The 24374-nt window shown below is 41.9% G+C and overlaps 1 protein-coding gene across 17 annotated transcripts in view; it reads right to left on the bottom strand.

Moving 5' to 3' along the window:
• DTNA (dystrobrevin alpha) overlaps window positions 1–24374 on the bottom strand; it is a 693791-nt gene that overhangs the window by 187707 nt on the left and 481710 nt on the right. For all 17 annotated transcript variants that reach the window (XM_086965704.1, XM_086965706.1, XM_086965705.1 and 14 more), the window contains one exon: window positions 7838–7925. In XM_086965704.1, the coding sequence (XP_086821830.1) occupies window positions 7838–7925 (88 nt within the window). The remainder of the gene's footprint in view (window positions 1–7837; window positions 7926–24374) is intronic.

Below are 24374 nucleotides of genomic sequence, written 5' to 3'. Positions count from 1 at the left end.
GCGTATTCACAAAATTAAGAGCCAAGGGACGTCCTGCAGACACCTAGTTTCTGGTGGCATGATAATTCGTCAGGGAGCTAGTCCCAAAGCCATCTTGGAGTGTGTAAAGTACAACTCCTGTTGTACCCTTTTATGTACGCCCACGTGACTTTGTGAATTGACCCCGGACCACTAAAGTGGGAATAAACCAGGAATATTTATGGAGCATTTCTAAACATATAGGACAAATAGAAAGACTGTGTCCTGTCCGCACTTTTACTAATAAGCTGGAAACCCAAGGCTGATTCACAAAGACACCTAAAGGCACATAAAAATGTACTCATGTAGTGATACTCTCCTTACTCAGAAATGCCTTTCTGAATTGGCCCCTAAAGTGCCCCACATTTGTCGCTTTACGACGCTAATGGTGCAGAGATCAACTCCTGGCCAAGCCTCTGATGACAACAGTGGTCAAAGCACTAGAGCGGACACCTCACGTGACAAGCTGCATGATCACAGGGGACGTACTTTCTGAATATTGATACATTACAGTGTTAGTTCACCTAAGCACCCTGGTGGTGACTTTAGGCGTTGCAGGTAAATAAGGCCGCCACCGGGGGCTGAGATTTAAATTTACTTATTAAAGAGCTCAGGTTTGATTGTGTATTAAAATAATAAGGTTAACAGAGTAATATCTTTGGAAAGGTTCACCTTAACTACTTGTCATGAAAAAGCGTATTCCAAGTAGAACACTTGCATATGGTGCTCTGTCACATCTTTTTCGGTGTTATAACCTAGGGATGAAAAGACCTCAAATAGTATCAATAGAGAGGGAGGGAGAGGAGGTGGCACTGCTGTGATAGCTAAAGAAGCTTACACCATTCGTTTGACCAAGGAAGGAATAGCGGGTTGTGAAAGTGCTTTGTTTAAAATTAAGCTCAGCTGCAACCTGACTATGTCCGGTCTTTTAATATACAGACCCCCTGGGCCTTCCGGAAAATTTCGGGAGGACCTGGTGAACAAAATTAGTCAAATAGCCAGTAAGGTGGCAAATTTTACCATTGTGGGGGATCTCAATCTGCATCTCGAGCTGGAAGGAAAGGCCGTGATCACCCGTTTTTTAGCGGATCTGGAAGCCTTCCAGATGCCGCAACTTATTCTTGTACACACGCGGCTGGACATTTGCTTGACCCCATCTTTTCCAACTTGAGTTGTTTAAAAGCACTCTCCCCGGTCGCTCAGACATGGACGGATCATTCACTAATACCATTCTTTCTACAGTGGCAGGGTAGAGCGGATGTGGCCCATCCAGTCCCTGTGGAAAAATGGCCCTGGCACAAGCTAGACCAGGAGATGCTCGCAACGTGGTTAGCGGGACACAGACCCCAGCTTCCTCTTGATGTCAAGGGGGGCGCAGTTGCACTTTCAGAACTGGCTGGTCGCTGGTCTTGACAGCTGCATCCCAGCCAAGCGGGGTGGGAAGGGACGTGGGCCTTCAAACCCATGGTTCACTGACCTTCTAACTCAGGCAAAGAAGGGGTGCAAGCAACTTGAGAGCGCTTGGCGCCGCTTCTACGAGGCTTCTGCCAAAGTAGTATATAGAGCGGCGGTCAAGGAATACCATAAGCTCATCCCCAAAACACGGGCTGAGTTTGTAGCCAATAAAATCTTGACCAGCTCCAATCCTGCCAAGACTATTTTCTCTTTGCTTAAAAATATGAAGAGCGCTGGCGAGATTAGTGCCTCCCCGTAGCCTCGAACCATCAATGTGAGGCCTTAGCACTCCACTTTGTGACTAAAGTGGAGTTAATCTATGAGGACCTCTCCAAAGGGACTACCCCTGCTGAGAACGCTGTGCCTGTAGGGACGGACATCATGGAGGACAACTGTTTGTCAGTCTTCCCCCTGCTGTCGCCCCAGGAATTTGAGGCCCTTTGCCTGAAAATTAAGTCGGGCTCTCCATCTGACCCGCTGTCAGCAACCCATTTTTGTCAGCTCCAGCCACTGATTGCCCCGGTGGGTCTAGAATTGGCCAATTTATCTTTGAAACTAGCCTCCGTCCCTAGAGCGTGGAAGCACGCAAAAGTCATCCCACTGCTAAACAAGCCTTCGTTAGATCCGGAGGACCCTGGTAATTATTGCCCCATATCCCAGCTGACTTTTATGGCTAAGTTGGTGGAGGCGCATGTGAACTCCATCCTGTCTAAACACATCGACGAGCGCAACATCTTTGACTCTTCCCAACAAGGGTTTCGCCCTCGTCATAGCACTGAGTCAGCCCTCCTGGTTGTAACGGAGTCCATCCGGAGCAGGCTGGATATGGGAGATTCTGTGGCCTTGGTCCTACTGGACCTAAGCGCCGCTTTTGATACGGTGTCCCATGCGATCCTCCTTGACCGCCTTGGGCGGTTGGAATCAGGGGCGGTGCTTTGGACTGGGTACGTTCCTTCTTGGTAGGACGATCCTTCCAAGTCTCAGTACCACCTTTCCATTCTCAGGACCATGCCCTGCGCCATGGGGTGCCTCGGGGCTCTATTCTGAGCCCGTTGTTATTCAACCTTTATGTGAGTCCCTTGGCGGAGGTGGCTAGAGGCAGGGGGTTGTCCTTGGTGTTGTACGCAGACGACACCCAGCTGGTGATCGCCTTCTCCAAAAACTGTTGTATCAATCTGGAGAAGTTTAAGGAGGATCTGTTGGTCATCTCGAACTGGATGAAGGCTAACTGTCTTCAATTAAACAACAGCAAGTCTGAGATCCTATTGTTCGGCAAGGACCAGGAGCTCTGGTCCAAACAATGGTGGCCTGACCATCTTAGATCCGCCCCGTCACCCAAGGAGGCTGTAAAGAACTTGGGTGTTTGGTTGGATACTGGGCTGACTTTCGAGAAACAGACACGAGTTGTCGCCGCTGCCTGATTTGGGCTCTTGGGAGGATTGAGGCCCATGCTTGTTTTTTTTTCCTCCCAGGGTGCGCCAAACCATCGTGCTGGCCTCCATTCTTGCTAGGCTCGATTATGGCAAGTCTTTATATCTGGGCGCCAACAAAGCCTGTATTAAACGCCTGCAGAGGGTCCAGAATGCGGCTGCACGTATGTTAGTGGTTCTACCAAGATCTCAGTCGGTGGCACATGTGCTCCCCAGGCTACACTGGCTGCCCATTGAAGAACGCATTCAGTTGAAGGTGCTATGCATCTCTCATAAAATGTTGATGCACCAAGCACCACAGGGCTTTCTGGTCTATTGACGCACTATATGCCCAGGCGTGCTTTGAGATCTGCCAATCGTAGGCTTGTTTGTGTCCCCCGAGTCTGGAGAGCAAGGGTGGGGGGTCGTTCGTTCGGCCTCTTGGCGGCCAAATTGTGGAACTCCCTCCCAGCACATATTAGTGACAACCCTCATCTTTTGCCATTTTGCAAGTCTGTAAAAACCTGGCTGTTCCCTATTGTTTGAGGTTTAGCTGCTTCTGGGTTTCTCTATCTTTTTCCTTGGGATTCTGGTTGCGCTGGGACGCCTCGTCGCTGAGGCAGCCATGCACATTATAAATCCTCTATAAATAAATAAAATAAATAAGTCTTGTGTATATTAAAGGGAAAACAAAAGCATTGGGGAAAAACAGGATGGGGCTGGTTAGTGTAAAGGATTAAGGGTAAGGGCTAAGTTAGGGGTATGGGTAAAACTTAGGAGGAATGTTTCATGTGAAAGGATAAGCTTAAGGGAAGGAGTGAAATGAGTTTCACCCTTATTGAAATATAATAAAATGCAAAAAATGTATGTAAACGTACTATTAATTAAGATTAACATTCGTAACATCTTTAAAAAAAATATATTACAAAACGTTAATAATGCCCGGGGATCTCTCTCTGTAAATAAAAAACATGGAAATCCGAGGTGTAAACCGAATTTCCAGAAATAGATAACCTAAAATGAAAAAATGGCAAACTGAATTTCTGCACCTTCGTATTGCTTTCCTTAAACCCCTGTTTAAAAAACATCGCACTTTAACTGTGAATGCTGCTATGAGTCTGTTGTTTACATTACAAGATCCAGACATCTGTTTTTTTGCTGTGACTTATATCCTAAGATCAATTGCTGCCAGGAAGAGTTATTTTAAACTGATTTTATAGTCATGTCTACTGTCAATTAATTGAAATGAAATGTATATGTTTGCTTTTAATAGTCGTCTTGTATGTGCTTTTATGATTGTTTTACAATAATCGAATAAAGCTTATTGACTTGACTTGAATTTCAACACTAAGAGATTAATCATATGTGATGAATCTCAAAGCAATTAATCAACCCGACAAATACATATGCAACTATTAACCCTTTCGCTGCGGCGGCTATTCCGCCGCAGCGCTAACAGGGCGGGGCGGCCGCATGCTGGTGACAGAACTGCTCCATCACCAGCTGCGGTTGAGCTGTGCTCGTGACGGAGCGGTTCCGTCATGGCCCGCCCCGCTCAATAGAACGCGCCTCGCAGGCGCGGTGGCCGGGCCATGACGGAACCGCTCCGTCATCAGCACAGCGCCACCGCAGCTGATGACGGAGCAGTTCCGTCATCAGCAGGGGAGGGGTTAATATCCTTTGCAATAAATAGTCATTGGGCACAAAGAGAACACGAGGAAGGGAGTCATACTACAGAATGACAAAACCTATGTGCTACGCCAGGGCTGGTGCCTGGGTAGAGGGGTACATTGGTAAATATATCTCCCAATGCTAGTAAAATGTGGGAGCTTAGTTTCCCACAAGAATCTATGAGACCTCAAGTTCTGAGTCAGTGGATAGTCGATCTTTACCAGTTTTGTACAGGAGCTAATCATAACATAATAGATCTTGTGTAGGAACACCCAGTTAAAATCCACATGGGCGAAGAACTATGGTGAGAGTGTAGGTTTTAGTAAGGGGAGTTAAAGAAGACATATACCATCAATATAAATGCTGTAGAAGACAGGAAGCTGGCTTTATATTTGATGTAATATGAGTTTATGTGACAGGATCCACGTCATCATGTGCTATGCTATAGTACTGATAGCCGTAGAGCGGATATCTGACACTGGTGTGCCCTCTTCTTTTGGAAAACATATCTGTCTAAAATAGTGACATATTATAAAATGCACTGCTAGAAAAATATGCAACTTTGAAAGTTTTATTTTTTAACAATGAATGCTGAATTCAAAAATTGTTGTTCTGTTCTGTTATTTGTTATGCATGGTTCTAGGCTAAGGCGTAAAATAAAAGCTTACACAGAAAGCAGTTTTGTCAATGCATTTGCTTCACACTCGCAGAGCAACCAAAATTGTTTCTGAACTCAAATGCGCAGATAAATTGTTTATACAAAAAAAATCTCTAGGGGTGCCACATCAGAACTGATCGCTTTATTTTATACATTTTGTGACATTTTGATCCAAACGTTTTTGGAGATTGATTGTACATTGCTGATCTCCCCTGTCCTAAATGTAGGTCCTTGTTTGAGTCTTATGTTTAATATAGTGTCCTTAGAGACAGCCTATGAAAGAAACTGAGCAGGCCAGATTATCAGTGTTATTCTACTAAGCAGACTCAGTGGTCCACAATGGTATAATAAGGACTTGAAAAGACCAGAACTCAGCCAGAACTACACCTCAAATGTTGAAAATTTATGGATGGTCGTTCGTAGTGGAGTGTCGCATGTCTAAAATGTAGGACTTTTTGGTGGAAGTTACAACCTTCACTGCCAAACTGACCTGTTCACGAGATCCTCACAAAAATAAAATCCTTACATTCCATGAAAAAGAATCTTCATTTGTAAATGTGAACATATGATGCTCCTTCCCACAGTTCGCAGTAACTCACTTTCCTAATATTTAGCTGCTTTTTTGAGAGAGTTATTTTAAAATATAAGTGACCTACTACTAGGAAAACTCTCTAGATCTAAACAAAGCAGCAAACCTTTTCCTCTACTTAACCTACCACTGTTGTGGTATGCTCAATTTTGTTTGTTGAATATTGCTTCAAAGAACGCAAAACTGTTAGTCGAAACACATCTCTCCTCTTTCCCGAATGTCCTTCCATTACCTCCCATTAGTATCTTCCTCTCTCACAACTGTACTGTGATTTCTTCCTACTATTAAGCTTGCTCAGTTGTTTTAAAAAAAACTAAATTCAATTGCATCCTAGTGACAGTGGTTCTGGATGACCTTTGAAGTTTGGTAAAATAGAGGCCTTGATCTAACATTTACTAAGACATTTTAAGCAAGACTTTTAATAAATGCCATTTTTTGTTTATAAACCCCCTAATAGTAGCGAAATCCTTAATCTTATATGAGCATATTTCACCAGCAGCTCCTCTTCTTGGGGAAATTTTGGTTTGGTAGTGGTTGAACAACATTTGTTGAGAACTTCTTAAATTATCAGGAAATCAAGAGAAAAATGTAATACAGACTCGCTCATCATAATACGAATACAAAAATGAGGTATCGTGGTGTCAATGGTGAATATGATAGCCAGTTAGCTTTCACTTTAAATGACCTCAATAGGTTTGTATTGATAATCTGGGTCAGTAGAGCTCCACGTATTATTAGAAATGACAAGCACCATATGGGCACATATTGATTGTGTTATAACACACATCTGACACCACCTAATCACGTCTACATTTTTCTGTCTTGATAATCCACAGTGTGACAGCTTTCTCTAAAGATCCCCTAATCGTAATTGTGCTGAAAGCCAACCACAGGAACAGAGAAATGTTGTTTGTTTCAGTTTTAGAGGAATCTGAATTAGCAATTCGGAATTTGGACTTTAGTGTACAATATTCTCAAAATTCTTGTTTCATTCTAGTCATCAAAACTGGAAACCTACCACAATGCACTATGTTAATTTTCTTAATGCATGAACAAGGCAGGCTTATGTATTAGAATTGACAAATCGGTGAGAAACATCTGAGATACTCAACATGTAGTCTAGCTTTCAGGATTGGCCATAAAATAACAAAGAGAACCTTGAAGAACAGCGCTGAACAGGAGGTCTTCAGCTTCCCAAGTAACTCTACCAAGATGTAAGTTTGTCTCAATCCAATTGAACACATATTCTATTCTAAGTTAATACATCAACTACAGAAAGAAATTGAGGAATGAGTCTCCAACTGTGAGTTCTTCATTCCTCCCACGTATCAGCGAGATAATGTTTGTGACGTAGCCAGATTAAAATCTCAGTACATACTTTTAGAGAGCCCTATGTACTGAGATTTTAATCTGGCTACGTCACAAACATTATCTCGCTGATACGTGGGAGGAATGAAGAACTCACAGTTGGAGACTCATTCCTCAATTTCTTTCTGTAGTTGATGTTCACCTTTTAACAGAGGGATGATAAAAGTAGGCGCAGCCAAGAAACTGTCCGCACTCTTTTCCGTATAGTATTTTCAAAGTCTTCCTTGCCACACCCAGAAAAAATACGTTGGGCTCCAACACAGAGTTTACTCGGGGGGGCACTAGTCAACAAATATCACTATTGAAATCATAATTTTCTTATGTTTTCCTAACAACTTGGAATGTTTGAGCAATCATTTGACACAGGTAATGTCAATTACACTTGCGTCCCATCACAAGGACACGGTCACATGTTCATTGCATTATTATGCAGTGATTGGCAGGGAAGAAGTTCAACTATGACACATCACTTATAACATTGACCAACCTGCCCCTCAACCGTAACTGCAATCTTTCAAATTTCTTTCCTTAGATAGTCCAGTGCACGGTCTTTCCAAGTCTATCAAATGTCCTAGTGCAGGGAAGTTATGTGCATGGGACTATAGCACATCCGTTGCTGAACCGCACTCGCAATAATGAGGTACAAACATCTTTCGTATTACCACTTACCGATGGCGAGGTCTCCGCAGCCAGTCGTGCTGCATATCTGGCGATCAGTCTATGCTCCTCATCGAGTCTGTTTGGGCTCTCAAGCATGCTGTCAACAGGGAAAGGGGGTGAAGGATAAGTCACTTGGATTATTTGAATGTTAATGTACAGAAATGCTATAGCATTCAATGCTACTTCCTCCTGGTTGCACTTTGCTATCTTAGAATTCATACATTTTTTAAATGACACGTTACAGGCTCAAAAAGACTTCATACATTTTAGTGTGAAGATTTTCAAATAGTCATTTTCGATATTAACTGTAACTCAGAACATATGGAATGTAACTTCTTTCAAGGCCAACCTTTTTTTTATTTTATATCTTTGTCCTGTATTGTAAAAGTCCTCATGGCTAATTAGGACTTCACATATCTCAAATATAACAGTGAGTAAAAATGTGAAAAAGCTCAAAACATCATCCAAAATACCACAGAAACGAAATATTACCTGTGATCATAGCTGATGACAGAGAAATCCATAGAGGAAGAAATCCAAGTTCTTAGCGAGAATAGCACTTGAAAATGAAGTGACTTTAAGCTCTTATGAACTTTTCTCCGGTCAAGGGTGATGAAAATGGCTACAGTCAAAGCCTTAGGCAAAACAGAAGGTTGCTGTTCTCCATTCATATGTGAGTGACAGAGCTCCAAATGAGAGAATTAAGCAAAGTCTGACGAGTGGGTGAATACACCTAAAGAGTAGTAATCTAAGAGTCCACTTATACAGATTCAGTTCCGGTGGCCGACTCAAAAGGTCTTTGTACATCACAAGGCGCACGTTCTATCACAATTTCATTGAAGAGACTCCAAAGGCATCTACCTGACTTGTTCCTGTTGTTGTCCCGCAAAGTATGACTCATAGTCTTGCTCACTTCAAATTAATATTGTGAGCAAGACTATGGATGAAAGGCGTCATATTTTGGTTGCATATTAACTATAGGGCCTTCACCCGGCCCGAATCATCAATTGGTCTGTTGTGTCATTCCCATTTTTCTTCCGCTCACTACTGAATACACAATGGGTCAGTCCATTTTATCTAGTGGCAAACTTCACTGTGAGTGAACGCATTCTGATCTTTCACAAACAGCACCTCAACACAGAGTACTTCCCTTCAGTGCCAAGGACTACTGTGGCAATGTGTGCTTTTTCAGACCAAAGAATGGATTGCTTTAAGCCAATTTTCTATGTTGGTGAGGGCCTGAAAAGCTCATCTAACAATACAATTTTACAAAACCCCTGACAAAAACAAAATAAGCATTGAAAACGCTTTAAGGCGGTCAGCCAACACCAGACCTATCGTCTTTACTAATGCTAGTTTATTTTTAAACCCGAGTCCCATCTGCCACAAGGACAGACAGTCAATACATCATAAGGCCTTTCCTATTTAGAGCAGACCTTCTAGTGTATATTCTTCCTGCTTGGGTCCACTATTTGAGGCATAGTTAACCTTTGTAGGAAAAACTGATCAATGCCCCTAACAAGCAGGGAGAAAATGCCTCCTTCCATGCACATCAGGACCACAGATTTACGCAGTTCAAAATAAAATGGTACCTAAAGGACATAACATGGCAGGCAGCTAACTAGCCTTAAAATTTTGACGGAATTGCTCTCACTGTGAAGGTGGAAGCATTTTTGCCAAAATGATCCCTGCCAAACCAGCACGGAACTAGGTCCAGAGGAAAATCTTGAGGCTGACACTCGTGGGTTTCCGCTGCACCGCATAATTCTCAGACTGCCCGACATTCTATGAATGACCCTAAAGACTGGTGATAACCACTGCTTATCCATGATATGCACGATAGGCATTTGAAACCCAGGCAAAGAAAGGACTGTACTATGGACATCCCTGGCTCAACCAACATATAACCGTACCACAATGTTGTGAGACAGCCAGCGTGAAATCAAGGCTGAAGGTTTCTTGACAATGATCTCAGGGCCACCTCAAAATGTCAGGGCTGGATTGCAATTTGAACACGTCCCCAGTTAGGGCAAAATGTAATGGGTGAAAAATCTTTTTTTTAAAGCTTTAATTATAGTTTTCAGGTATAACAAATGTGACAAAGCGTCGACAAGAATGACTTTGCCGACAGAGTGTGCAGTTACACACTGTACATTTGAAAAATAATAATCATCTGTACAAATAATTGTATATCAAGGAGTCATTACCATACATGCTGAGATTAGACTCCGATGTCTAATCACAGTATAAAGACACATGAATTCCAGGGTCTCCATATTACTATGGGCCACCATGTGTTGAGGTGTCTCATGCCGCAGTTCTGCATCCCCCGTCATGGATTTATACACAACAGGTCAGAGGGTACCGCCTCTTGAATGAGCAGAGTGGCTGCCCCTGACGGGCACCTCTGTTTTAGTATCATCGCTTATAAGAAAAGACTGCAACTATCCAGTGCTCTGCTGAGGGCAGGTTGCATGTGAGACTACATAGGACACCTTCATCCAGCCTGTCTGCAATCTTGGGCAATGGGCCTCTCAGCCTAGACACAGCGACTCTGTGCTGAGCTAGAAGTAATAACAAGGCACAGAGTCTCCTGCTTGAAGCTGGGATCCAGGCAACATTTTCCAGCACAACTGTCAATGGGGAGGGCTTCAAGGAACATTGGGTGTCTTTTGTAATCTCACCAAATAGCAAAGTCCAAAAGTCAAGGCCACCAGGGCAATTCCATGCTAAATGGAGATAGTTTGTTCTGGGATAGGAGCATTGCCGGCAGGCATTGCTTATATTGAGTCAAATTTGTGTAGTCACAGATGAGCATGATGGAAGCAGATTAAGAATTTAAAAAGTATTAGTCCGTGGCTATAATTCATAAATAGAGCTAACAGTGCCACATTTTGTCCTCATTGTCGAAGCACAGGTGTGACTCCCACTGACCCCAGCGGGATGGCTCAAGGTCACAAGCCCATTCATGTACATCGAGTATAGTCTAGAGACCCATCCTCTAGTATTAAATGAGTTAATCATCTGCCAAAGGCGAGACACTCAGCGGCTCCTCTGGGAAGTTTGTAAAGGTGGGGAGAGTCGTGTACCGGACACTGAAGTATGCAACTGCATCTAATGAAGTAGTGGTAGAGGAGTCTCCAAACTCATCCAAGATTAGAAAAGTTACATCCCTGAATAAATGACCCTTGCACGTCTTCTTCAGTGTCTTGAAAGGTTAGTAAGGGTTTATTTCACATCATGTCAGGTGAGTAGAACTGAGCAGTAGCTGAAGACTTCTGTGGCTGAGAGTTCTAGTTGTAAAATACCCCTGACCTCTCAGCAGGTTCTCCCTGAAGCGCTGGCGAAACAGTGACATTCAAGGCATTCAATTACTAGCAGCCTAACGGAGAAAGAAGCTGCTACCAAGGAAGAGGCAGTGGAGGTTGCTTACCAAAGGAGCCATATTTAACTGACAATGACATACATACTGCAGCGTTGAGTGGTAGAAACATATCGACATGTTCACAAGTGATTAGTGACAATAGCAAATGTTGAAATGTTCTAAAAAGGGGTGAAATGGAAAGCACACGCCATCACCCTTGGTAAGCACTGTGTACTGGTTATAGTGTAAGCAAAACAAAAATGTATGTAAAACTGCCCATCGATTTCAAATTTGAAAGGCCAGTCACAAACGGCACCGATATGGAAAATCTAGTTATCAAGGTCAGTAGGTTCACCCCCTCCCCCCCCCGTATAGGTGTGGAGAACCACAAGTTCTTGGAGCTCCCAAATATCTTTCAGAAGTATTCTAAGGCCCTCATTAGCCTCCTAACTTCACTAGTATTTCCTTACTTTCTGCATTTATGATACTGGGTGACGTTAACTCCAGAGGTGGGGAAATCTGACCTAATAATTAGTTGTACCCTAAAGATACACTAAGAAATGAGCAATTACTGGGGGGAATGGAAATTCTGGGTCCAATTGCCCTGATAATGCCTCATTTCCCCTCAGACCTTTACACAGAGATTTGTGCTCGTTCTCTGACAACTCATAATTTCGATGTGGCTGAATATTTCTGTTAGCACCCCATTGGAATTAAGAGTAAACCACCATGTGGGCGTGGCTTTTTGAACCAGGCTCCAAATGTTCAATCCTAATACTTTAGTAGATTTCTGACTATTTGGGAATTCTCAAAAATCCACTGTAAATGTGCATGAGCCCCCCCCCCCCTCCGCCCCTCCCCTCCATCCATCTCAATCCTTACACCTTTTCCTTACCAATCTACAGGAGTGTGTCTGGTAGAAACATGTATCTAAAAGTCAAAATGTATTTCCTCTTTTTCCAACAGGAAGATGTTTCCTCCGTAGCCCCATGAGATATGTGGATGTTTTCAACACTAATTGGCAAACTTACACCAGCATTTATTGACACTAACTGGCATAATAGGCACCTGAAATAGTTACGTTTATTTTGGGTATTCACGCTTTCCAAGAGCCCCCATTCCTGCCTCTTACCATTGGTAACACAATATTCAAGCCCCTACTTCTAGACGCAGTATTTTTTGCAAGTGTGCCCTCTGTACAAGAAAATGTCAGTACATACTGATTCCATGAACCAAGATTACACCCTCCCACCAATCCCCATAAATGGCATTTTTGCAGAGCTATGTTAAACGTGGATGCACAAAAGTTATGTGAAACGAATTTTAAACGTTGAATTTAAAGGCAGTGCAGATAAGCAGAATTTGGGACAGTGGCACCCCTCCTACACATTTAATTCTTTGTACATTGCTCAGTCCGCAGAAAGAAGAAATGGGGTCCTAGAGATTAGTAAAAACGCGTTGTCATTAAATGTATGCTTCTGAGAGCCTGGCTGTAATAAGGACACTCATATTATTCTCAGACATGAGCCATTATTATTCTCATGTGTAATGAAGTAATGGAATAGCCTGCCAGGGACACAGACGTATGTAATATCAGTAGAGTACTTTTACAACCTGACTCAATTAGCCGCAGTTCAGATTTAGAACTTGTAGGGATCAGCAAAAATATGAGATGAAACCAGAGAAACAATTAAACAAGCAAAACCTCAAAATAATGCAGCCAAGGGTCTGAGAAGGAATGCACTGGTAAAACAACAGAAGATACGCATGCAGTCTGTAATGATTCATATAAGCCTATGAGATGATAGAGCATCATCAAGAGAACTTGGAAGACTATATATCACCGGCTCAGCCTTGACTGCTGGGGTCAAACGTGTTATTAGAATATTGGAATGTTGAGCGTTCCTTTGAAGACAATAGAGTCCTCCGTGCCAGTAGTGATAGAGACCTTCTGCTCCAGAATGTCAACGTTTGTTTTTGGGTTTCTCCCATTTTAATTTAGAACATTCAACCCTTATTGGTAAGAGTGTTCTCATAGCTTTATAGCCCTTCTGCCTCAGGCAATACTGGTTGTTAAAGGCCTGCTCCCTCATTATTGGCTCTCCCCTATGGCTCGGACCTATAACTCAGGTTCAAGGTCTTTAACCCCTTGAGTGTTTATGACGGCACCACACCGTCATGAGTCACGGGCGGCGTGTGCTCATAACGGCATGGTTCCATCATGCTGCTGCCGCTCCGCCAACGCGGCACTAATTCCCCGCGGGCGAATTAATGAACGGGCGGGGTCATGACGGAACCACGCTGTCATGAGCACACACCGTCCGTGACCCATGACGGCAGGGAGCCTTCATGAGCACCAAGTGCCGCGCACACCCCCTAGCCCCCCGCGGCGGAATTCGCGGCGAAGGGGTTAACAACCAATATAGCCCTCAGCACTCAGCTATAATACTATATTAATAGCAATATATGGCATAGTGCCTTTCATGATGCACTAAGTGGCATAACACCTCATGGAATGATCAGCAGAGAGGGAGGACTAGCTAATTAACTTGCGAAGGAGTCTGGAGAATCCCCCCTTCAGAGGCTTGGTCTGAGGCAAGTGGATGGGCTTAGCCTTAAAATAAAATCTCCCTGTCCTATTTGAGCAAGGGTGAAGCGAGAAGTCCTGGACGTCAAGTCTAGTGGCCTAATGAAAGGATTTGAATTTTGAATGCCATGGAGGATGAGGGGCTGTATGGTATTTGCCAATGACCTCTTCTATTTTGGATGAACCCTGCCAAGGACATGCCCTCAGGAGCCTGCTAATTCATTCTTCAGTGTGAAGAGATGCTGTCCGGTTAGAGATTTTCAAAATATGTTGTTGATACTCTTTCTGAGTTTCACAAGCTAGAAGATGAGAATATCCCATTTTGCTACTGTTTCTACCCCGGATGCACACGTTTTCAGCTGTGAGTCCAAGGATAGGGATCCACCTATTGCTTTGGCCTTGCCAGCCCCACAAAGTACTGTGTTTCCTGACATGAACATGTCTTCATCTTAGCGAGATCTCTGTTTGCTAAATATTATTTTACAGGAAAGTATTAGATCTATTTATTTTCACACAACTGAGCAATTCACCCAAACTCAGGGCTCCACACTCATCACGGATTGAGATTTAGGAAGTGGGAAGAGTTCAGTAGGCTCTACATAATTCCTCATCGTGGTATAAGAGGACCAAGAGCATTAATGCATCATTGGCTTTAGAAAAAACGATATCATGTTCTCTAACAGAACGGACAAAGTGGGGCGGATTACTGGCCGTTGGGGAAGTCGAGATGGCAGGGGCGCTTTTCCAAAACAGAGCTGTCAGGGGCATGTATAAAACAGAGTGAATGGCATACCAAGTACATATGTCAACAAGTCTGCGATAAGTAATACTAGACATACTGTGAGATTAAGACATGCTATCCAGCCCAGATCATCGCTGAATGCCTTTCATGTCTCAGCCAGACCTGGTTGATGGTAAAGTGAGGATACCATTTTGGAAGCTACTTTCTCCAAAAAGGGAGGTAAGCAGACGTCAAAGAACCCTCCGTTAGTGTTATTAGGAAAAAAGAAAGCACATGGACTATAGAAATATCTGTGCATGTTGGATATTCATCATATCACTGGTTGAGACATTTTTTCCTGGGAGGCAAAATGGTTGAAATTGTGGTGTTCCTATTTGCGTCACAGCACACCTTTAAACATTATGATGAATGCGCTGCCCTCAAGGCAGCCATGACCTTGCGCTGCGAAATAAGGAGTGGCTACTTCAAAGACACTTCCTGTTTCTCTGTGCGGGTGGCAACCAGCCTCCACTTTAAAGCGGGGTGAGAGATCCCCCTGCAGGTGGGTGTAGTGAGTGACTGTATCTACCAGCAGGGGAATGTCTGTGGGGGCTTCATGGAGTGTACCACCATTCTAAGGTGATATATCAGTGCGCCTCCGAAGGGCCTGTTTCTTCTGAGGTCACATCGATAATGAGAAATGGCTGCAGAGAGTAATTGATTGCCTCAGCTGCAAGAGGCACATCCCCCATGGAAATTAGGGAATACCCTATTATGATAGCGCTGGTGCTACATGTGTCCCATCACCATCAGTATTATGGAAGTGGTCGCACAAGTGTCTGAATCCACTTCTGTAATACAATAGTGCACTGTGGGCACACACAGCAGGCGCACATGCCCATTATGCCCCTGGGGCTCTCTGTATAATATGGCACGAGGAACTCTAAGATCAATCTATATTTGGGCTGAAGCTATCAAAATCTGGATGTGCAGTTGAAACACTGTACTCTGAGCAGAAGTGAGGGCCTTAAACAGAGAATTCAGGAAAAACTTTCCTCTCTGTGAAGCTCCTGTGCGATAAAGTCACAGTTGACAATGCCAATGCAATCTGGACCTCCCAGCATTAGATGGAACAGTATATTTAGGTATAACTGTACGTGTTGTATGAGAGTATAATCTTGGCAGCAGTAGAGTACCCTGCAGGTAAGAGGGATGTAGTCCTTGCTGCGTCCTTACTTGCATTTCCTCTTTTTCCATTTTTTTTTCAAATACTTTATTGAATTTTCAATAAACAAATGACCAACATAATATGGTTGGAAAATGTTATAGGTGAAACAAACATCCCAATGTTACATGAGAACATATAAAACATTTTTACACCAAATTCAATACGTAATATTCCCAACCATATATAGTCAATGATAAAAGAGAAAAAAAGAAGAAAGAAAAAGAAAGAAGAGAAAAGGAAAATAGAGAAGTCCTATACACCTAATAATCAAGAGACACCCTAGATAAAGAAATGAGTACCATGTACAAATACTGTTGATGTTTCCCTGTAGACATAAGAAACAATAATAAACAAAACATTCTAAATATAAATACAAAATACAAAAACAGAATCCAGGAAAAAAAACAAAGGCAAAAATACACTATATTTGAAACAGAGTGCAAACTTCACTTGTGATTTCACGGAGGTTTATGGGAGTTGAAGTAATTGTCCAAGGTATTCTAAAGCGATCTAGATGAGGGTTTCCATGGAGAATTCTGTAAAGCAATATTGTCGGTGCCCCTAAGATGCGTAACCCAATTTAACCAACCCTTATATTTAGTATTACGCGTGTATTTCCAATTGGCGAGTACCATTTTGACAGTGGACGTTTCAAGATCGAGAAGGGCTTTGTCGGTATCAGTACAAGTATCAATCATTAAGAAACCAATAGATAATGTTGAGAAATCTCTCTTTAACACACATTTAAATAACGTAGATAGAAAGTCAAAAATCTTGTCCCAAATGGGCACCACAGACTTACAGTGTAGAATAAGATAAGCTATGTCACCAGTTTCACAGAGTCAGCTCCAGCACACTGGGTCATTACAAATACCTAAGGAATGTAAGTGAGCAGGAATCCAGAAAGCTTTGTGCAAAAGCCAGCACTTAGTTTGAGAGAGAACTGGAGATATTTTATTACTTGATATTGAGCTCCACACTTGCGGCCAAAAGGATTCGGGTACCGGATCAGAAGAATGCAAATCACAAAAAAGTAATGACTAGTATTGAGGTTTGAGGTTTTGGGGCGAAGAAGTTTATAAATATGAGAAACTTCGTGGCCCAATTTGATAATTTTTGCCACAAACATTGGTAAGGATGATTGTATAGCGAGTAATTTGGCTTTTGTTAAGACCGCTCTCACCTTTAAAAAGTTATAGAAGTCAATGTTGTCTAATTTATATCTGGTTCGGAGATCCGAAAATGTAATTGTGTACGAGGCATGTTCCATTTGAAAAGGGAAAAAAATACCTTTGCCAATCCAAGTATCAAAATTTAGACTTTTCCCTTTATAAACGGTTCTTCGATTGTACCATAAAGATTCCATGGTAGATCCCTTGATACTAAATTCGGACGTTTCTTATCTATCCATAGGAGTGCCAAATTGGTATTTTTAAAGATAGATTTAGATCTAGTCAGATAAAGCTGATTAGATGTGAGAAGTGACATAGGATTGAGATTATCTAAAATAGCCTTTTCTACTTCCAACCACACCGGAATATAATGGGCAGGGGGAGAAATCCAGTAAGAGCCTTGCGTCACCAAGAAAGCTAATTGATACAGCCTAAAATCTACTAGATTCAATCACCCAAGGTTTTATCAAGTCTCAATTTTTTAATGCTAATTCGAGCTTTCTTGTCACGCCATAAACATTTTGTAAGAAGGATATCTAATTTATGGTGGAAGTCATCCGTCAGGAGGAGTGGGAGCATACTCATCAAATAATTATCTAGAGGAGTGATCATCATTTTAATGGTTTCTATCCTCCCTCACCAAGTAATAAATTTCGGAGACCAAGAGTCCAAAAGTCTTGTAATCTTTTCCAGTAATAGTTTCTCGTTATGGTGGAGAGTGTCTATAATATTACTTCCAAATTCAATCCCCAAATATTTTATATATTCCAATTGTCACGCTAAACCTGAATCGCCTAAAACATATTTGGTACAATGCACATTCAGTGGTTTTACTTCCGATTTGTCTTTATTAAGCTTATAGTCTGAGTGGATAGAGCATTCTGCAATCGTGGACATCAGAGCCTCAATTGAAGATCTCGGGGGTGTTCAGTCATTATCAGAATATCATCTGCATTAGCAGCTAATTTAACCTGAATACCATTAACGTTAACTCCCTTTATGTTTGTGTTTAGTTTAACCTCTTCCGTGCGGCCGCGATTCCCCCCTGGTGCTGAGCCCTAATTAAAACGGGCGAGGTCATGACGGAAAGGTTCCGTCATAAGCACAGCTCGACCGATGCTCATGATGGAACCGTTCCGTCAAGAGCATGGCAGGGGTTAATATCCTGAATAAGGGGTTCTAATGCCAACAGAAACAAAGATGGAGACAGGGGGCAACTGTGTCTGGTACCTGGTTGAAGGGTAAAAATGTCAGAGAGAAAGCCATTGACCTCAATACGGGCCGAAGGTGTCAAATAGAGAGACATAACCATGTTTATATAGGGCTCTCCCAAATTAAACGTGTGCATACACTGTTATAAAAAGGCCCAAGAAACTCTATCAAAGGCTTTTTCTGCATCTAATGTAATAGCTATGGATGGATCCAACTTAAATGCAGAATTTTCCAGAACATGACATAGCAACCGGGTATTATCGTGAGACATAAGAGTTTTGAGAAATCCAACTTGGGAATTGCTTATTAATTCTGGGAGAACAATATTAAGTCGCATAGCTAAAATGTTTGCGCACATTTTGCAATTTACATTAATGAGGGTATAGGTCTATAATTCTGTGATAATATTGGATCTTTCCCTTTTGGTATAACTATTATGGCAGCCTCTTTCATAGAGTCTGTCGTTTTAATTGATCTGAAAAAGTTTTATAGAAGGAGACTGTAAAACCGTCTGGGCCAGGGGCTTTATTATCTTTCAAGGATTTAATCGACTTATCAACTTCCGAATCGCTAATTGGTTGTCCTAACATAAGTTTGTCTGTCTCAGACAATTGGGGAAGTTTGAGTACACCAGAGTACGCTTGCGGTCTCCCTTTCAGAGTCATCTTCGCCGGTAACATGCGAATACCTTTGTCTCAGTGTCTCCTCTCACAATCATCTGGTTTGCAAACTACACTCATTCTACCACCCCCCAGGCTACAATCTCCCTTTCATTGAACAATTATTGGAAATCATCTCTGGCAATGTAGACTCAGCCCAGTCTCACATCTACCTGGGAGATTTTAACCTTCACTGGTCTAACACTAATGATCATGCAGCGTCATGCCTAAAATCCTTCTTACTAGACCACGATTTGATTCAACATTGCGACCAGCCGACTCACACTAAAGGGGAATCCTTAGATCTCATCATCTCCAAAGGTCAGTCCATCTCAGTGGACTCCATCTTACCATGTGATTGTTCTGACCATCACATCATTTCCTTCCATATCGACTCGGAGGTTCACCGGAGTAAGTCTCAAAAAACCAAACCAAAGATCTGTAAAAGGGATCTCAGAGATTTCAATACAGCTTAATTAGCAACCCGCTGTAATCAGGCCCTCTCTCCACATTCGGACTTATCTGAAGTCCATGCTCTCACCGATTTCTACAACTCTTCCATTTCCAATATCATGGATTCTATGGCCCCACTCCAACAAAAAAATTTACCTGCAAAAATTTCCAAACCATGGTTCAATGGCAACCTAAACTAGGAACGGCTTAACCTAAGGACCATTGAACGGTACTGGAGAACCACCCCATCCGTTGAGAATCTAAAAAACCTTAGAGAAGCAATAAGTATGTATAACAAACAAATCAAGACAGCCAAGGTGGAGTACTTCAGAATTCAGCTTAACCAAGCGGCGAATCGACCCAAGAAACTATTCGAACTGGCTAAACAACAATCGGTAGCAGCCCCTAACAACTCAGCTTCAGACATCATACCTCCCTCTTGTGTGGATTTGGCTGCCTTTTTCACGGAGAAAAGTAGGCTTATCAACACTGATCTGGAAGCCAGGAAGGCACTATTGCCACCCAATGAACCCGCACTCCTACTGGCTGTTCCTGACAAGACAACACCAATTAGCTGGGGTATCAAGAACAACGCTTCCTGGGACACCTTTACCCCTTAATGAAAATGATATCAAAAAGGTACTGCGGATTACCAACCCGTCTAATCACTACAATGAACCGTTACCACCTAACACCTTCAAACTAGTTAAGGACGAAATCACCCCCTTCTGGACAAAGATAGTCAATGCTTCTTGTCACAAGGTATGACCCCAGAATGCCTCAAAGAGGCACAGATAACGCCTATATTTAAAAAACCACAGCCGATAGTACAGATATTAACAACTTCCGACCTATCTCCAGTATACCTACCCTGGCCAAACTCCTGGAGAAATGCGTCCAATCACAACTATGTGCACACATTGAAAATTACCACCTCCTGGACCAACATCAATCTGGCTTTCGTAGTGGACATGGCACTAATTCGGCCCTCACTCATGGGATTGATGATATCCTAACAATGCTTGATCGAAATGAATCCTGCCTCCTTATCCTACTTGACCTCTCATCCGCATTTGGCACTGTTAATCATGACAACCTCCTTTTCATTCTGGAGCATAGGATGGGCCTTTCAGGTCAGGTGCTGCATTGGTTTGTGTACTTCCTTCATCACAGAACCCAAAGAGTTAAAGCGAACCACTCACTCTCCCAGCCATCCCCTGTCATCATGGGGGTTCCCCCAGGATCCTCCTTATCGCCAATTCTCTTCAATCTGTTCCTGGAACCATTAGCTAACGTTCTAAATTCCTTGGACATTAGGTTCCATATGTATGCAGACGATACCCAACTCTATCTGAAAATCTCCTCCCCGGAGGACATTACTTCACTCAACTCTATACTCATGACTACCCAAAATGGGTTGACCAAGAACCACCTCCTGTTAAACACCTCCAAAACAGAATTCCTCCTCATTTCTCCTCCGAAATATACTCCTAATATCGACCTATGGATGAACCAACTAACCGCCTTCAACTGCTCCCCCCGCATCATCGATTCAGCTAAATCCCTAGGAATTACTCTGGACAAGCATCTGAATATGAAGTCTCACATCAGCAAAGTGTGCAAGGGAACTAACCACCTTCTAAGAACACTCAGGAATCTGAAACCTTTCCTACCGCAAGCAGATCTCAAGCAAGTGGTCCAAGCGCTTGTACTACCAAGACTTGACTACGGCAGTGCCACGCTATGTGGACTCCCTAAATACTCTTTGCCCCCCCTAAAGGCCCCTCTGAACGCAGCGGCCAGACTGATCACGGGTACCAAGCGGAATACACACATCTCTCCGGTTTTAAAATCACTATATTGGCTACTCTACGAAGCTAGAATTCAAATGAAGATTGCCTGTCTTTCACACAAAACCCTCCACTGCAAAACCCCTATATACCTCGCACAAAAACTAGAACTATCTGGCGGAGGTAGATCGTCAAGAAGTGCCAATTCACTCCTCCTGAAACCACGGATCTTCCGCAAAAAAGAACTTGCCACCGAGCTTTCTTGGGATCTGCTCCAAAAATGTGGAACTCTCTTCCACCCGAAATTCGGAGGATCTCTTCCAAGGCCGCTATCAAATTGGAAGCAAAAAATTCCTCATGAAGAAGTTCTCACCTTTATAGGAGGGGCAATATATAAACCCTTCTTGTACTTTATCTTCCACCCGAAAGGCATCGGACATTGTATAATATGATTCATCCCTGTATATGATTATTTGGTAGAGTTTATTTTCCTCTACATTATTGTGTTTGCTCCCCTCTAATCATTATGTTACATCTTCTTCCCCATCGCGCACTCACCCAGGTCTGTAAATGTTCTATTAGTTGTTTACCACTTGATTCAATGCTTAGCAGAAGGCCCATATAATTCATGTTTTAGATTTTACTATAGTATGATTATTATTCCTGTTTATGATTATTCACCTACTACCCTTAAATCATTATGCTACATCATTTAGCCCCCTCCTTGTCCTCTCTGGACTTATAATTGAATTGTTATGCGTGAACTATTTGATCTTATGTTTATTTTACTACCCATGTTTGATTCATTACCTTTCCCTATAACTGTAAAGCGCTTTGATATCCTTCGGGATCTAGTCCGCGCTATATAAAACTTTATGAATAAATAAAATAAATGTTTGTATAGCTCCTCATAAAACGACTTGAAGGTATTAAGGATATCCTTCTGTTTTGTATGAGTGTGGTTGTGAACATCTTTAATGGATGAAATCACATTCTGGTTCTGCTTATGTTTAAGATATAAAACAAGACATTTGCCCACTTTATTGGCTTCACACAAATTAAGGACTTTGTATTTGTTGACCCATACACCCGCCCGTTCACTTAGGATTTTGTTGTACTCATATTTCTTTTGCTTTAATAATGTAAGGATAGTGTTCTCTTGTAAAGACATGGTATGTGATGACTCTAAGGTTTTAATGTCCTGTTCTAGTTGAACTAATCCAGCACTCAGACGTTTGTTTATCTTTGTTTTAATTTCAATAATTATACCCCTAATGCTGGCCGTCAAAGCATCCCAAAGAGAGTTTACATTAGTTTCTGCCAAATCATTCTAGTCAAGGTAATCTATGATAGGTTCCTCAATTTTCTTTTTGACCTCATAGTCCGATAAAACATCATTATTAAAACACCATCTTTTAGGTGCAGGTTCATTATACTATCCGCCAAATTGACACTAACACACGGGTGAGCTGACATTAACCTGAGGGATATATCCGAGTGTTTGATTAAATGTGTAAACGAACCGGAAATGGGAATGTAATCTATTCTAGTACAAGAGTTATGGGGAATGGAATAAACGGTATAATCTCTGGTGTCCGGATGTTGCAGACGTCATGTATCTTTGAGATTAAATTTAGAGCATATATTCTTAATCATGGTATGTGAATTTGTAGGATGATAATGACAACTAGATTGTCTATCAGTTATCGGGTCTAATTGAATATTAAAGTCACCAGCAACTATAAGATCATCTTGAGGAAGATGCTCTATGGTACTTGAAATACCATTCCAAAAAGTTGGATCATCTTTGTTAGGTCCATATATGTTCACCACATGAATAAAATTGTCACCTTTCTTTAAGTGGGTAACCAATAGCCTACCCTCATTATCATGAATCTGTGACTCCAACAAAATGTTAAGACTTTTTAGATATCAGAGTAATTACACCCTTTTTTATGATATGCTGGAAAACTAGCAATTTGTGAAATCCATTTATATTTAATGAGGTTGGCATCTTCTTTAGATAGTTTTGTTTCTTGGTACAAAATGATATCCCCTTTAGTTTTAGCCAAATAATCAAAAACATTTACTGCGGGTGATTAAAGCCTTTGACGTTGAAAGATACTATATTAAGACCCTAGGCTAAAGCATGTGCCCTGTTCTGAGCCATTACAAATACAGTTGAAAATACGGTGTATTGAACACCTAGATAGTACAGAAAATCCTGGCTTCTAGAGTGAACACTATCAAGATAGTAAACACTCCAAAATTCACATAAGGGTTTAATACCAAAATGACACTGAGGTACCCTTGATTAACGAAAATAAAACACTGTTGAGCCAATATAAAGAAGAATAGAACAGAAGACAGAAGAGAAAAGAGACAGAAAAAACAAATAAGAAATAAAGAACAACTAACAATACTCAAAGGGCAAAGCACTGCACTTCCAATGACTATCTCAACCTCTGGGCATTCTCCCCCAACCACCCTTCACCCCACACCCTTCCCACCCCCCCCTTGCATACTTCAGATGTAGGAGGTGCGACCACAGGAACGTCCCACCTTCAATCAGAGTTTCTCTTAAACTAACTATATAACATTTTCCAAAGTTCACCTTAAACAACAATATAAATCATATGATAAATGTATACTAAATCACGGATCAAACTATTACCAAGAAAGGAAGAACAAACCTTACAGTATTAATCCTATGAAAATGTAACAAATGTACGAAATTGGATAGACCCTTTAATGAAGAGACACAATAGAGTATTTAAACTTGACTTTAGATCTTGTAATTCCCACTTAGTGTGAAGAGAAGTGACTAATGATCGAGGAACAAAGAGTACAAACACTTATGTGTTCTCCCTACATGGCACCAACCTGTAAACAAAAAGGATTAGAAATATGTACATATCACGACTTCCTCTTGTTGAAAGAAGATGGAGAAGAATCCATGTTTTGAGCTGGTGGGTCCTCTAGAAAGTTCGATACGTCCACAGGATCCATGAATTAATGGTGTTGACCATTAAGTATGATTCTGAATTGGACGGGCCAACAAAGGAAAACATGATATTCTTTTGTCTAAGTTTAGCACATAATTTGAGGAAGCCTTTCCTTGTATCCACAGTAGGTTTAGAATAGTCCTGTGTGAAGATTATTTAATGGCCATTCCAAATGAGCTGTTTGGTTGTACGATCATAGTTGAGGATAGCTTCAGTGTGTTGATATCTCAATGGCTTACAAATAATGGGTCGAGCTGTGTGTTGTGAGGCAGAGTTAAAAGTAAGAATTCTGTGTGCTCAATCAAGTTCCAGAGGATTTGAAAACTTTAAACCAGTAAACTGGGGAGACCAATCT

This window comes from Lissotriton vulgaris, chromosome 4_1 (assembly GCF_964263255.1).
Source record: "Lissotriton vulgaris chromosome 4_1, aLisVul1.2, whole genome shotgun sequence".
Taxonomy (NCBI): Eukaryota; Metazoa; Chordata; class Amphibia; order Caudata; family Salamandridae; genus Lissotriton; species Lissotriton vulgaris.
The sequence above is the reverse complement of the archived record's forward strand: the minus strand, read 5'-3'. Positions and strand labels throughout refer to the sequence as shown.